General features: G+C 44.3%; 1 protein-coding gene across 1 annotated transcript in view; it reads right to left on the reverse strand.

The window, feature by feature from the left end:
- The window catches only part of DNAJC3 (DnaJ heat shock protein family (Hsp40) member C3), a 31,721-nt gene extending 26,054 nt beyond the window's left edge, over positions 1-5,667 (reverse strand). Inside the window, exon 1 of the mRNA XM_085057540.1 lies at positions 5,467-5,667. Within this exon, the coding sequence (XP_084913666.1) occupies positions 5,467-5,548 (82 nt within the window). The 5' untranslated portion in view covers positions 5,549-5,667. The remainder of the gene's footprint in view (positions 1-5,466) is intronic.
- Between the last annotated feature and the right edge of the window lie 10,056 nt (positions 5,668-15,723).

Raw genomic sequence — 15,723 nt, forward strand, 5'->3', positions numbered from 1 at the left:
GCAAATACACAAAGGCTCTACATTAAATGTCATGACCCTGATGATAACTAGTCCTTAACTGAGAACTGTTTAGCTACTTAGAGATTGACTTCTCATCTACTGCACTTTTGTCTCATCTTCATAATTCCCAAGGCAAACTTCTTCAAGAGTGCAGGTTTTGACATAAACAATTACAATTCTCACTCCTTTTCCCTTTAACCAGTAGCAGGAAAACCATACTAAAGTGGTAAGTCTTTGAAGTGCCAGTTTGATTTTAAACCTAATAAATTGCTGCTGCTCAACCAACAGGGAAAGACTATTGTTGAGAAGAAATGAGCAGTCGAGTGCAAGTACGTGCTGTACATGGATCAACTCTTTTTCATTTGTCCTGCTTCCAGCAGGCTTCAGATCAGGGCAAAATTTCACTACAAATTACTCACCAGCTTATGACTATTAAAAAACTTTCACACTAGACTATTTTTTTATTAAGAGGATACCCTATGCCTAAATTTAAGCAAGGTAACATATTGAAATCCTGAATAAGCACATTACATTAAAACCCAATGATTTATAACTTATTTCACTCAGGTTTTGCACTGAGCTAATTCAAGAGAGGCATTTGAATTAATTTTAAATACAAAAATGCAGCACCACCACTTTGAAATTGTTTCTTAGAATCTGAACTAAAATGTTACAACTGCTTGAAAGAAAGTTATCCAAACTTCTCACACTGAAAGGTGTTTAGACAAAAAAGTATTTGTAATGAAAGAACAGTAATTTCTTATGACTGAGTCATCACTATTTTAAACCTAAGAGCTCTCAACACCTGGGATCTTAATTTAATTTTTCTTTTCTACTCCATAATACAGCTCAATTCTTTTAATTCCATGTTATAAGAAAATCCTTGAGCTGTCTATACTAAAAAGAACAAAATTCCCTCCGTATCCACTAGAGAAAGTTCTATCTGCTAAAAGACTGATAATAATTCAGCAAGCTGGATTCCAGGGCTCCAATTCAATTATTTGTTTCAGAACTATGACAGCAAACATTTTTTTTTTTAACTAATGGAAATGACTTCATGAAGTAAGTCCCAAATTTCCAGTGAATATTTTTTGTTTCAGCAGATGCTAAAGTAGTTAACATACGGCAATTATTTATCATATTGACAATTTAAGGGTTTTAACTAAATGATGCATTTTAAAGTCAATTCTAGGTATCCAGAAAACACATTCCCATTTTATGTGAATGCCCAATTTGCAGCAAAAAAGGATATTCTTCCTTGCCCATTTTGCTTCTCTAGCTTAAAGCTTTGATCAGCAAGTCGTCCAATGTCCTTTAAAATGACAAAGTAAGCATTGGACATGCAATGAAAAAACTCATAACAAAACTGGAAAAACAACTCACCACAAATTTCCCTGGCTTTAGAAGTATGCTAGCAATAAAGTAGGTATCAAACTACAGACAGACTGAAGTATTTAACATTATATCAATTAAAAACTCTACAGTTTCATATCTGAAATACTCCAAAACCTGTCAGTTTGGAGCAGTATCCTAGAAGTGGGCTGTAAATTGCTCTTTGATGAACTTTCCATCTACCCAAACATGTTATTCAACTTCCACAGTCTCAAGCATCTGAAGGAGCATCCTTGCTTTATATTCAACTGCATCAGGATAACTCCAAGAATACATTTTTCCACGCTAAGATGTACCTACATGATTTAGTGTCTTTTGAACACATTATGTTTAGTACAGTTTTACAGTTACATAACACTTTAGGCCATCTTTTTCCTTGAAAATAATGAAGAAAATTAATAAAAGAAATAAGTAGCCCACTCATAGTAAACACGTAATAAAAGAAGAAACAACATAGATAAAGAAGGCAAATTGTGAAGTACTGTAGATTCCCTGTAGAATAAGACTAATTATACGTGACATCTATCAAGCCATACATTAAACCTTGGCTCTGCAAGTTCCTGAACATCATAAATTGATGCATGAATCTCCAGAAGCAGCCTGTATCACCAGCCTAACCATGATGAAAAGTGACATTTACCATAACTACTCAGGAACACTCTGCACTGACCTGATAGTTGGGTTGCTTATTCACAAAAATCTATTGCTTATTCATTTTCTGGCTGTAGGCAAACAATTGCTCTAAATAAAGCAGGCCACAGTAGACATCTGAAAACTGATAACATAAGCACAGGAGTCCAAGGATCAAATTCTCTGCAACCTTTTTTGGGTAGCTATGCACTCTGCAGTTTGAGAATGAACCTAAAAACTAAAGTTCAGCTGGAGCAAAAAACCACACCAAACCTACCCCACAGAGCTCTTTCCAACAGACGCACATAGGTGAGCTGGATACCAAGGCCCAGCTGAAGAAGCTCTGTATGCTCCACCAAGAAACTAAGTTTACACAAGATATATGCAAGCATACAATTTATTTTTAAAAACATCCAAGTATTTTGAGTATCATTTCTAAAGATCACTTAACTATTAAATAGTCACCTAGGCCTCAGACAGCCACATACAGGAGCCACAGTTGTCAAATTAAGCCCCAGGTATCAAATTAAGTCAAATATTCTGGATAAATTCAGAGTCTGTAGTCCTTGCACTGGTGCAAGAGTAAAAAAAAAAGCACCAAACCCCAAACTGTATCCACAAAATTGGTACTAGCCCTCACAACTCAAAGATCAACAGTCAGAAGGTACAGAGATGATAAGCAGGTGCAGCTAACCTGTTTTTCCAGTTAAATACACTCACTTCAAATAAATTATAACTTCCTGGTAGGACTTTTGTTTTATTAGAATAATTGGTTCTAATATGTAGGTACCTAAGTCTACAGACTTCAACTATATCCTTGTATAATCGGTCATATCCACAGGGTAAAAAACTCAAGAAATCCCAGCAACTTGAGAACAGTTTTAAGATGTTACATTTGTCCACATGCTCCTGTTTTTCCCCTCACTGTAGAATTACCTCCTACTTTTTTCTAAATCTTGTTACCAAGCTGGGTAACAAGACTATGAAAATAAACTGTATTAGTTCCTACTGTGTACCAAAAACAGTTGTTTCAAAGACAAAGAAGCAGCATGCATGTTACTAATCCTAATTACATTCTTCTAAACCTCTTTTCTTTCCCCCATAGAAGAGCTAAATGTTTGCCTTATCTTGTCAGGTGAGTGGGAGATCCTGCTTTTGCAATATTTTTTTATCAGAATGACCCTGAATCTTAAGTTTGCTGTTATTTTGAAACAGGTTTGGTTGCTGCTTTAGATATATTTACAAACGTGATTTTCAAGAACTACACTGAACTAAGTAAGATGTGGACAAGCAACCATAGTTGCAGAAGCAACAATTCTGAGGTTCACAAAGAGCCTGAGAATATCCAGTTGAGCCATGTGTAACTTCCACCCATCAAGTTTTTACTTCTTTCATTTGCAAAGGAAGTTGGTAAATACAGCAAAGACTGGCAGACAAAAAAAGCCCCACCCTCAAGTAGCTTTTGCTATTTGGGGTGAAGAAAAAAAAAAAAACAAACAAAAAAAGCTCCCAAACTTAGGACAAAAACAAAAAGTGGGAGGAGGAAAAGAAACACTTAATGCTTGTGGTCTGACAGTAACTAACTGAACTCTGTATATTCAGAGCCCATTTATTCTTCTCCATATTACATTTCCTTTCTTCTGCTACAAGGAAGGATGGAGGAAAACGAGCAACACTCCTCTATTCCTCTTCAGTCCCCTCTTTTTGCTGTGATTGTTGTGGACAAACAGCAATGAAGAACGAATCTTACCAAGAGAGAATCTGTGCCAAATTCATTACAAATTGGGTGAAGAGGAGGAATCAAAATTTTTTTACTCAGTGTATTTACCAGCCAGATATAAATAGTATTCATTGACATCAGCTGTAAGATACAAAGTTAATACATAATGACTCTCCCACAGATTGAAGAATCAGATGACACAAGGCAGACTTCTATTATCAAGACATCAATGTACAAATTTAAATGTGACTATGAACACCTTTGAGCTCAAAGACCAGTAATACTCATAGGGGAAGAAAATCTAGATATTTAAATAACATAACCCCCCCAAAAAAAACTTCTCTAACTACACATTCAGAAAAACTAACTCATGAACTAAGAGGTTAGTAAAATCAGTAAATAAGATCCAGCACTACCACTTTTCATTCTATTACTGTGCTCTACATCTTTATTAACTGAAGGTAAGAAAATGTCCCCCAAATTAGGAAATGTGGTAAACCCACACAGCCATTAAACCACATACTTGAAATAGGCTGGCAACACTAAAAAAGAACCCTCAGCAGGAGTGCCACTGCCACAATCTCGGGGGGGGGGGGGAAACCCCAGTATACTCTGATAAAAGTTGCTATTTGTTTTCTAACACTACTAAAATGCATATTAAACAAAAGCAATTTGACACCACAGTAAGTGGTCTAAAGGAGAGTGTCTTTGCCATAGTACGTTCCTGTTGCCACCTGGCCAGCTGAACTATTCTTTAATTTAGTGTATCAACTGGATTTTTAATGTTAACCTATATGTTTCTTAAGCCCACAGACTTTTTCTGACTATTGACAGCTTCAGTTCCACTTCCACCTGCCACTGGCAGGTAAAGAATATCCCCCAGGTGAAACCCTGACTGTAACCATCATTGTCTAACAGAGGTAGAAATGTAACAGAAGCCTGTGAATAAAAACCTGGCTACACAGGTGCTGCTGACAGTGTACTATGAAAGTAAACAAGCTGTACAAAGCGCAGATAAGCTGAACTTCAAATACTAATGGGGAAAGGGAAAAAAACTACACAAAAACCAACAGAAACCATAACAACAAAACAAAAACGGAACCAATTCAACGCAACCATCAAAAGCCCCAGCGAACCTCCAAATGTGGCACTAATACTGGCTGGGGCTGAGAAGGGCCACTGGAGAAGCCTTTGAACTTCGGAACTACACAAAATCCACACCGGAGTGAGAAACTCACTAAGTAGCACAGAGCGGCCGATGCTGTCACACAGCAGCCCTCGGGGACACCACGGCACCCGAGCCCTCCCGGTCGCTGGCAGCAACCACAGCCCGTCCGTGAACAGGCCGGGGAGCGGGAAGCACACACAGCGAGCCACCTCCAAGTGCACCGCCAGCAACTCCGATAAACCCCAACAGGTCACCGGCAGCGCCCTCGTTACGCACCCTTCGCCACAGCCCCGAGCGATGAGGTGGCAGCGCTGTACCTCTCTCCTCACACCCTTCCCCGAAATATTCCCCCCACCCAGACCGACACGGGCCGGGGGAGGCGGGGGTGCCCCAGCGCCATGGCGGACACGGCGCAGCCCCGACCGAGAGCCCGGCAGGAGGGACGGAGGGAGGGCGATCAGCCACCACGGCCGCGGGCCCAACCCGGCGAGCCGCGGACGGACGCGGCACAGCCCCCCTCGCAACGCACCCCCGCAGGGACCCCGGCCCGGCTCACCCTGGTACTGCAGGTCGAGGAGCACGAGCAGAAAGGGCAGCGCGGAGCCCAGGCGGCCGGCAGAGGCAGCGGGGGACACCATCTCCTCCTCCTCCGTCGCCGCCCCCCGTCCCGACAGTGGCGGCTCCGGGCCCGACCGAGCGACCGGCGGCTCCAGCTCCTCCGGGGAGGGTCGTGGGCGACGCTGATTGGCCGCGCCGCGCGCGCCCGCCCCTGCCTGGCGCCCGCCGCCGGACGTGAGCGAGCGGTGCGAGCGCGTCCGTCCCGCAGCGTCAGCCCCGCCCGGCGCCCCGCCCGCGCTCAACATGGCGGCGGCGGCGCGCCCCGGGCCGCTCCCTGGGCCGCACACGCGGGGGATGCTTCTCTGCCTCTGCAGTTCGTCTCTTGGCTCTTTGCCCACCTCCGCCCTGCTCATCTTGACATCCCGAGAGTCAGAAATAGTTAACAGTTTGCCCAGAGAATTGTGGAGGATGAAAATCGGATTGGGAAATAGAGACTTGTCACAGAAGCACAGAACTTCCTGAGTTAGAAGGGATCCATCAGGATCGTTGAGTCCAACTGTTGGCCCTGTGCAGGACATCCCCAAGAGTCACACCACGTGCCTGAGAGCATTGTCCAAAAGCTTATTGGATTGTGTCAGGCTGGTGCTGTGACCACATCCCTGAGGAGCTGTTCCAGTGCCCAACCATCCTCTGAGCAAAGAACCTTTTTCTGATATCCAACCTAAACCTTCCCTGACTCAACTTCAGGCCATTCCCCTGGGTCCTGTCACTGATCACTAGACAAAAGAGATCAGTGTCTGTCCCTCCTCTTCACCTCACAAAGAAGTTGTACTCTGTACTGAGGTGTCCTCTCAGTCTCCTCCAGGCTGAACAGACCAGGTGACCTCAGCCACTCCTCATATGGCTTCTTCTCCAGGCCCTTCACCATCCTCATGGCCCTCTTTTGGACACTGTTTAATAGCAGGTATGGTCACATTACATTTTAACCCTAGGTAGTATAATTTACAAGCTTTTTTGAAAGATCAGACTGAAAAAAAAAGGAAAAGTAGGTTATTCCTCTTGAGCATTTCATTTGGACCATGATATTTCCAAGGTATCACCAAGATATTTTACCTGCAGAAGACATTCAAGAAAAATAAATTGAAATAATATAAGAAACTATAGATGGGAAATTAATAATTGACAATAATAATTGATAACCTAAATATTTCCACATAAGAAAGAATGTGACAGTTCTATAGCACTGTGGACAAGACAAAATACAAAAGCCTAAAACTGAACCAAGCAATCACTGTTACAGTAAATTAATTCCTTGATTTACCTGAAGGAAAAGTATTCGGCCAAAGCCTGATAAAATGAGTATGAAAGGGGAATTTACACCTTCAAACCCATAAGTTAACTGAAAATCGTGTCAAGGATGACAAAACACTTGATGGTCTCTTAGAGACAAGATATGGAGCAAACAAAAGCTGAAGAAAACTCAGTATTTCATACTGAAATACCAAGCATCAAGGTTCAAGTATCAAATTCCTTAAAGCAAGATAAAAGTCGTATGATTATAGCATCAAGTATTATTTTGAGTAGATCCTTGACAAGCTCTTGGTCCTTTACCTTGACCCTGAAATACAGAGCCAAGGCCAATATTTCAGGCTGACACAGTAATGTAAAGACAAATGTGTAATGCCAACACTACAAAATTATCTGCTCAAAGAAAAAGCATTTATCACTGTTACGTTCTTCTAGAAGTGCCACCAGGAGCACAGAATTACACAGTTATTCTTGAAAGAGACCATAAACCACAAAAGAAATAATTTAGATAATAAGTCTAAACATGTGAGAAAAAGTTGTTTACCACACTGTATTTGGTTTACGTGGCCAGGTTTTGGTAGTGGGGAGGGGCTGTTACAGGGGTGGCTTCTGTGAGAAGCTGTCAGAATCTTCCCCAATGTCCAGCAGAGCCAATGCCAGACAGCTCCAGGACAAATGTGCTGCTGGCCAAGGCTGGTCCACTCAGGAATGGTGGTAGCACGTCTGTGATAACCTGTTAAAAAAGGGGGAAAGAAAGTTATTGTGCAATTATAAGTGGGGCCAGAGAAGAGTGGAGTGAGAACATGTGAGGAGCAATTCTGCAGACACCAAGATCAGTGAAGAAGGAAGGGGAGAAGGTGTTCCAGGTGCCAGAGCTGAGATTCCTCTGCAGCCCAAGGTGCAGCCCATGGAGAGGCAGCTGTGTCCCTGTGACCCACAGAGGTCCATAGAGATACAGAGATCCCCCTGCAGCCCATGGAAGAGACCCACACCAGAGCAGGTGGGTGTCTAAGAGGAGGCTGTGACCCCGTGGGAGGCCTGTGCTGGCAGCAACCTGCAGACCCATGGAGAGAGAAGCCCACACTGGAGCAGGTTTCCTGGTGGAACTTGTGACATTGTGAAGGGACCCACAATGGAGCAGGCTGTTCCTGTACAATTGCATCCTGTGGAAGAGTGACCCATATTGCAGCAGTTTAGGGAAAACTGTTGGCCATGGGATAGACTCACGTTGGAGAAGTTTATGGAGAGCTGTCTCCTGTGAGAGTCACCCCACTCTGGGGCAGGGGAACAATTCCTCTCCCTGAGCAGCAACAGAAACAATGTGTGATGAACTGACCATGACCCCCATTCCCCATCTCCCTGAACCACTGGGGAGAGGAGGTAGAGGGAAGGATGAAGGGATTGGGGGTGTCCTAGGTTGCAATACAGATGTATTTAGTATTCTATTACCACAAGCTGTGGGGCACTGGTTGTTATGTCCTGCCATGACTCACCCCTGATAACTGTCAATGAGCCATCAAGAGCACACTGCATAGCTCATGGAATTATCTCATCCTATTGTGAGATGCTCCGCCCAGGAGGGAGGAGCCAAGCATTCCCACCTGGATATAACCTGGGCTCTTGGATGGCACAAGTAGCCCTGTCTACTGGATTCCCAAAGGATGAGAGCTACCACTGGGCTGTCAGGTGGAGACCAGACCTTCCACAGGATCACCGCTTCAATTGAACTACTTCACTTGGACTGCTACCACCACCCTGACTAACAGGGTGTCAGGTTGTATCTGACTGTCAGTGCTTTTTCTTGTATTATTGCACTTATTTTTCATTTTCCTATTAAATTATAATCCTGACTTGTGATCTCCCACTGGTTTGTTTTCAAGCTAATACAGGGGGAAAGGTGGTTTTAAGATTTATTTTACTTCTCATTATCCTGCTCTGATTTTGTTAAGAATAAATTAAATTAATATCCCAAATTCAGGTCTGTTTTGCCTGTGGCAGTACTTGTTGAGTGATCTCTCCCGGTCCTTATTTCAGCCCATGAAGCCTTTGTTGTATGTTCTCTCCCTTGTCCACTTGCAAAGGGGAGTGATAGAGCAGCTTTGGGGGACACCTGGTGTCCAGCAAAGGTCAACCCACTGCACACGATCCCTTGTGCAATTTCAGAAGCAGAAGAAGAGAAGGACTCAAAGGAACAAATGCCAGCATGGTGACCAGGATCCAAAGGAATGCCATGATTCTGTGTCAAGGGATGCTTAGATTGGATATCAGGAAAAAGTTCTTTACCCAGAGGGTGGCTGGGTACTGGAACAGGCTCCCTAGGGAAGTGGTTACGGCTTCAGTGATCCTTGAGGATATCTTCCAATTCAGGATATTCTATGATTCTGTATTTTGGAATTTGAAAAATAGCAAAGCAACATAGCTGAAATGTAAAAATGCTTTCAAAGGGATTCAAAAAAATCAGGCTGGTTTTAGAAGCAAGGTTCTTCAGAGGTCTTGAGTTTGGCATGAAAGAGTGGATGACAAAGACTACACTAATGTTCAAAGTGCTTGAAAGACAGAAAAACACGGAATTTTTTTTTTTGAGTGGCTGCTGGTAATCTAGAGTAACATCAGAGGGCAGCAATTAGCAAGGAATGACTCTTGAAGCTCCTCATTGCTTCAGAGACAGTGAACTGAATAAGGTGACATTTGGGGGAAATAGTCATATCTGTGGAGGAGACTGGTATGCTTGGTGATACAATTTCATTAATAATCTTGATTCCAAAACCACCCAAACAAAAGATTCCTGATACAGGAAAAGAAGCAATATAGCAGACTGTTGTGTTGCATGCACAATCTAGTGTAAACATAAAGGCGGGGGTGAGAGAAGATAACAGAGATAGTATTCTCAGGACTTCTTCTAAGAGGTCTCTCAGTCCTTGTAACTTGTTTTTATTCTCACTTATGTACATACCTGTCAGAAACTTAGCTGTGATGGAGCTAAATTAAATATTAGTGTACATCACTTAACATGGGAGTCTTGTTTATATAGCCACATCTTTTGGGAATTTCACATTTGGATTGGTGTTCACAGAAGAGGACCATGGGGACATTCCTTTTTCTGGGTTCCTTTGCAGTAAATGGAAACAGAAAGGCTCCTACAACCTACAGTTCCGCGCAAGAACTTAATTTACATGCTCTAAACCTTCACTTGGAAAAACTGATCTTTGTCATTGGACTTGAAAGGGAGTGTAAGGGTCCAGTCTTGTCTAGGACAAGGGAGCAAAATGTTTATTTTATTATGAAAACATGCCCCTATTAAAACATATTTTGTTTTCAGGGCATAGTACATTTTTCAATTAAAATATTACTCTGAAAGTCAGAAAATTTTGTTTCAACCAGTGAGACAGTTATTTTTCTGAAGTAAAGGATTTTGTTTTTAAAATATATGAAACATGTTAACATTAATGAACTCTTCCTGTTTCTTAATTGAAGCAGTTTCTGAAATATAGTCTATTTTTATAACTAGTTTTGATTTCCCTGAAACTGGTTTTAGCTTACCTATCATTAATTACATATATTTTTCTCAGCTCAATTCTGAGTTTCAGACCTCTGTTATACCTGCAAGTTGTTTTGTTTCTCCTGAACGTCTATGATTTTACAAACTGTGAAGAATACCATTGACAAAATACTGAGCCATCACTGAAGGTGTTCATTCTTTTTTTATGTCTGCCAAAACACCAAACAAGCGAAGCTTGCACTTCCAAGGACTTTAACCAGAATTTAGTGTGTGTATGTGTGCAGCCTTACCTCTGTCTGCTCTAGCAGACACCTCCATACTCTTTCTTCCTGAGTGAATGTTTCCATCTCTCAAGACATAATTCATTCAAGCCACTCGCAGCAGAACACTCTTCATGCAGAGTTTTACAATCATGTAAGCTATTGGCCTGTGATGACTCCTAGCATCCTCTTTTACACACTCAACTACAGGATGAAAAGACTTAATTTGCCTTTTAACTGCTAACAGTTCAAAAGACAACAGAATTCACCTTGCTGGGGCAATAATGATGGCCTGAGAAAGTGAGGCATCTTGCATCTCTCTTAGAACCACATATCCAGAGACTAAGCAGAGATAATCTATGTCTATACATTTCATCTGCTCAAACTCACAAGTTTACTCCAGCTAATCCTTCTTGCCACCCAGCACAGCAATCTGCAGGCAAGTAGAACCTAAGGAACAAAGAACGAAGTGCTTGCGTAGATCCTGCAGAGTGGCTGCTGCATTGATTAACTCTTCATTTCCTTGTTTTCAGAAATAAGAATTTTGCTGAATGCAGGACTTTGGAAAGTCCTGAGAGGACACCCAGTCCTGAAGCATACCCTTAAATTTTGAGTATCAGAATCGACAATATTTGGGGGGTGGGGGGGGAAGTCGGGGTAAACATTGCCCTTGCATACTTTGTTACTGAGGTTCTGAGAGACAGTGGTTTGTTTTCCTTTCTCATACAGTTTATTTCTTGCCCACAAAAATTATTATAGCCCAGTCAGTGGAAAAAGTGCAATGTTGTTGTTAGAAAAAGAACAAATATCTAATGTATGTCATCAAAAATTCACCTAGATGTAGCTTGTGGGACCTGATGAGGCTGACAGATGATCTGACAGCCTCACAGAGTTTGACTTAAAAACAGTCAAAATCTACCTGTGAGAATCTGCAGTCACAGTGAAAGCCACAGTGATAGCCAAGAAGTAATCAAAGATGTCCTGCACACAAAGAGAAGATGTTCTTGCTATGGAATGTCGGGAGTGTACAAAAAGATATAGCTAACTGTATTATTGCCTGAATGGTCATTTTGTTTTGTAAACAACCCTGTCATAGCTTGCTAGCAGCCAAAAAGTTATAAAAGCAGCAGCAGAGAATGATATATTAATTAATTAATAAAACCCTCTTCTACCCTTGGATTACAACGTGTGTTTGTGTTGTGTGTCTGTCTCTACCGCGACATAGCTAAGTGTTAAAATCCAAGTACTTGTTTGTGTGACCTTTCTATTGCTCTAATTATATCAATGGTTTCAGTGTCTTTGCAGACATTTCTCTATAATTAAGTTGAATTCCCTCCAAATTTGGAAGAAAGGAAGATAAATGAACTGGTCATCTCAGTAAAATCCAGCTAGACTTGTTATGTGAAGAGAAACTTTTAAGAGAAACTGTTTTATTTGAAGATAAAAGAGATTTAATTGGAAAAAAGTCTGAAGGGCTCAAAATTGAAAATAAAATTTTGTTAAACTCCCCATATGAGGAGTGCATCTTCAAACTGCTTTGAGCAGGATCTCTTCAAACTGCTTAATTGCTGCTGGTGGCATTTGTTGGAATGAAGGACGTGACACAAAAAGGTCAAGAGAGCGGTTCATTCTACCTTTCTTTTGAATGTTTTCCTGTAATTAAAAATACATAGATTATTTTGTCAGGTAAACTGAGCAATGGAAAGATTGAACAAATGGAAGTATTATAGGTATTTGTCATGGTTTAACCCTAGCCAGCAACTAAGCACCACACAGCTGCTTGCTTGAAAATTGAAAATTGTACCGTGGTGGAAACTGGCAGGAAGGAAACGATTTAATAAACTAAGAATCTGGCTACACTCATTATTATACTTGCACCATTCTGGTGAAGTCAGCTTGCCACCAGAGTTAATGATTACTTATATGTGTCACTCAGAATGTGCTGTAGGAGAGAGATTACTGAAGAATCTATTTCTCAGTTCCTAAGACACTGCCCTCTCAAATCAAAACATCATGTAGAACATGTGTAGTCCTCCTCCACACCACAAAATACACCAATAACTTTTTCACTTAACACGTTGCATCAGTGCCATGAGGGCAAGGTATATATACCTTGTTACCAAGGTATATAAGGGTAGAACTCTGCACTAATGTGGGTTAAAGAATACCCACCCTTGCCAAGTGAGGCTGTACCACTTACCACTAGTAATTAAAGATTAATCAAGCTCTGGAGCAAAATAAGAGTGAAAGAATGACAGGGTGACAGCCCTCCCCTTACACCATAGAAATCTTGGTTATAGCTCTCATCCAAGGCCTGCTTGTGTATTTTGTATTAAAGAGATACTAGAATAAGCAACCAAGATCCACATGTTTCTGCACACCTCACGCACCCCTCCCCTCATCAACTGAAGAGAATTACCAGCATTTTCTCACCCAGTTAGTATTTACTTTGATTTAAAAACCACTTTCATAGCAAGAGATCCTTGGAAGGCATGCCAAACAGCCTGTGGTGTTGCCATTAGGGTATTCTAAGGGTATGGAGTATAAAAGTTCTTGGGAACCGAAGGGACTGCACTTGTGCATCTTGCTCTCTAGGCGCCCCAACCATTCACATAAAGTGCTCATCAACTTGCATTGCATATTTGCCTCTAGGCCTGACTCATAGAGGCTGTGACTCTCACACTGCTCGTTTTCAAAGTCCTCTTTTAATTAAGGTTTACCCGACTAAAGCCTTCATAAAGCATCTTCCTCTGGCAATGCCTGCGTTAGTAGCCTAACAGACACAGATCTGCAGAGGCAAAAGTCACTAGTACTGACGACTGGATGTCCACATTTGACACATGCTCAGGTGTTCCTTTAGACTTGCCTGATGCTCTGGATTGAATACCCATTAGTGACTGGAGCATGCTGAGGTACCCTTAGAGCATCAAAACCCGAAGCACCTAAATGCCTACCTCTTTTCTTAAAGCTGGTGTTCACAGCATATGTGACCACAGCTACACTGTTTCAACAGAATTTCATGGTTCAGTATGGTAAACTGGTGTCTCAGTAAGTCTTTGGAAAACACAATGGTCAAATGGAATTCCTAAATGAAGATTAAGTGTTGTAAATGTCTAATGATTACCTCCATCACTGAATTTGCCAGCATAATTTATATTAAATACAAACTATTGGAAATTTTCCTTGTGGCTATGTAGGCCACACAGCATTTATCATGGAAGAACACAATTCAAAACCCTTACAGGGAAGAGGAATAAAATCAGAAGTATATGATGTAATCTGCAACTGTTGGAAAGATTCTACCTGCATCACACAATACATATTTTCATTGAAAACGACAAATTCATCTGACCTTACTTTGGTTAAGATGCCTGCAGGAAAGCACACTCCCGGCCTTACCCTTCTACTGGAACATGGTGTTTTCCTGCGTACGTCAGGAAACTCTCATGAGATCCCCAGCTTCTCCCGTTGGGGTTAGCACTATGCTCTCTCCCTCGGGCTCCCCTCCAGCTCGGCAGGCAGGAGGGCCCCTGCAGCCCCACAAGCCGCCTTCGAGCTCAGTGGGCAGGCAGGATCCTGCAGATCCCCAGACCCCGCTCCATCTCAGCGGGCGGATAGGATCCTGCATTCCCTCAAGTTCCCCATCCATCTCGGTCGGCAGGCGGGCTCCTGCAACCTTCCAAGCCCTCCGTCCGTGTCGGTGGGCAGGCGGGCTCCTGCAAGCCTCCAAACCATCCATCCATCTGGCTGGGCAGGCGGGCTCCTGCAACCCTCCAAACTATCCATCCATCTGGCTGGGCAGGCGGGCTCCTGCAACCCTCCAAACCATCCATCCATCTGGCTGGGCAGGCGGGCTCCTGCAACCCTCCAAACTATCCATCCATCTGGCTGGGCAGGCGGACTCCCGCCCCCGCCCCACCGCTGCTCTGCCCCGCCGCCCGCCCCGCGCCGGCTGGGCTCTCCATCCCGCTGAGAAGTTCGCTGCTCCACAGGTTCAAACGTGTCGTGATCGGTGCCTGCGCGGCAAAACGTGCCTTGAATTTCCAAAGGCAGCCTTTCCAAAGTTTGCTGTAACTTCCCTTGCATTTTACAAAAACGAAGGGAAAAGGCTGCTTCTCGGTCGGAGAGGCTCGGGACGGGACCAAGACAAAGGACATCCCGCCAAGGCACCAACATCTGCCGGGCAGGTTACAAGGGGCGAGAGTCGGCGAGCGGCGGGGGAGCCCTCACTGCGTCGGCCGCCAGCACCTCCGAAGCCGCCAGCCGCGGCCTCGGGGCAGCGGGGCCGGCGCGGGACGGGCCCGGTGGAGGCCGGCGGGGCGCAGCCCCGGCACCACCGGTAACGGCCGGGGCGGGAGCGGCCGCAGCCCCGCCGCCCCTCCGCGCCCGGCGCCGCCAGCCCAGCCCGCGGAGCGGCAGCCGAGGTGAGCGCAGGGGTCTCCCCTTCTCTCCCCACCCCCGGGAACAGGAGGGTGGCGGGAGGCAGCGCTCGGCGGGGCCTCTGCCCGTGGGCGGGCGGGAAGGAGCGGCGGCGCGGCCGCGCCCAGAAGCGGGGCCGGAGGTTTTGGCACGCAGATGAAGCCCGGCTTAGGGCCTCTCGCAGGCCCGGCCGTGCTCGGCTGCCTCCCGGAGCGCCTGGCCCGGGCCTGGCCCGCGGGCACCGCCGGGGAGAAGCGCCGCTTTCCACCGGTGCCGCCCGTCCCGGCGGGGAGGGGTGTCCGGGGGAGCAGGCGTGACCGAGGGGGCCTCGCGGGTGGGTGATGACCCTAAATTCCTCATGGACTCAGCTCCCAGATTAGAGTAAATCCGGCAGAAAGAACGGGAAAAAGATCGAAAAGGGCCGTCTCAATCCGTCCGTACTTTTTCTATCTCCATCGAGATACCTGGGTGGCTCTTGCCTCTTTTCAACTTCGCGGTGCCTCTCCCATCCCTGGCAGTGTTGAAGGCCAGGATGGGTGGGGCTCTGAGTAACCTGGTTTACTAGAAGGTGTCAGTGCCCATGGCAGCGGGTTTGAACTAGATGGTCTTCAAGGTGCCTTCCAACACAAACCATTATATGATGCCTAGATGATGTGCTGCTGCAAGGTCATGTTCAGCTAAAGCAGATTTAGTTGGAGCAGCGTGCAAATCTGTATGGATATTCTTGACTAAATATGTTGGTTGAGGAGAATAAGCTATCCTCGGGCTT

Source organism: Lichenostomus cassidix, chromosome 1 (genome assembly GCF_008360975.1).
Source record: "Lichenostomus cassidix isolate B80296 chromosome 1, HeHo_3.0, whole genome shotgun sequence".
NCBI lineage: Eukaryota > Metazoa > Chordata > Aves > Passeriformes > Meliphagidae > Lichenostomus > Lichenostomus cassidix.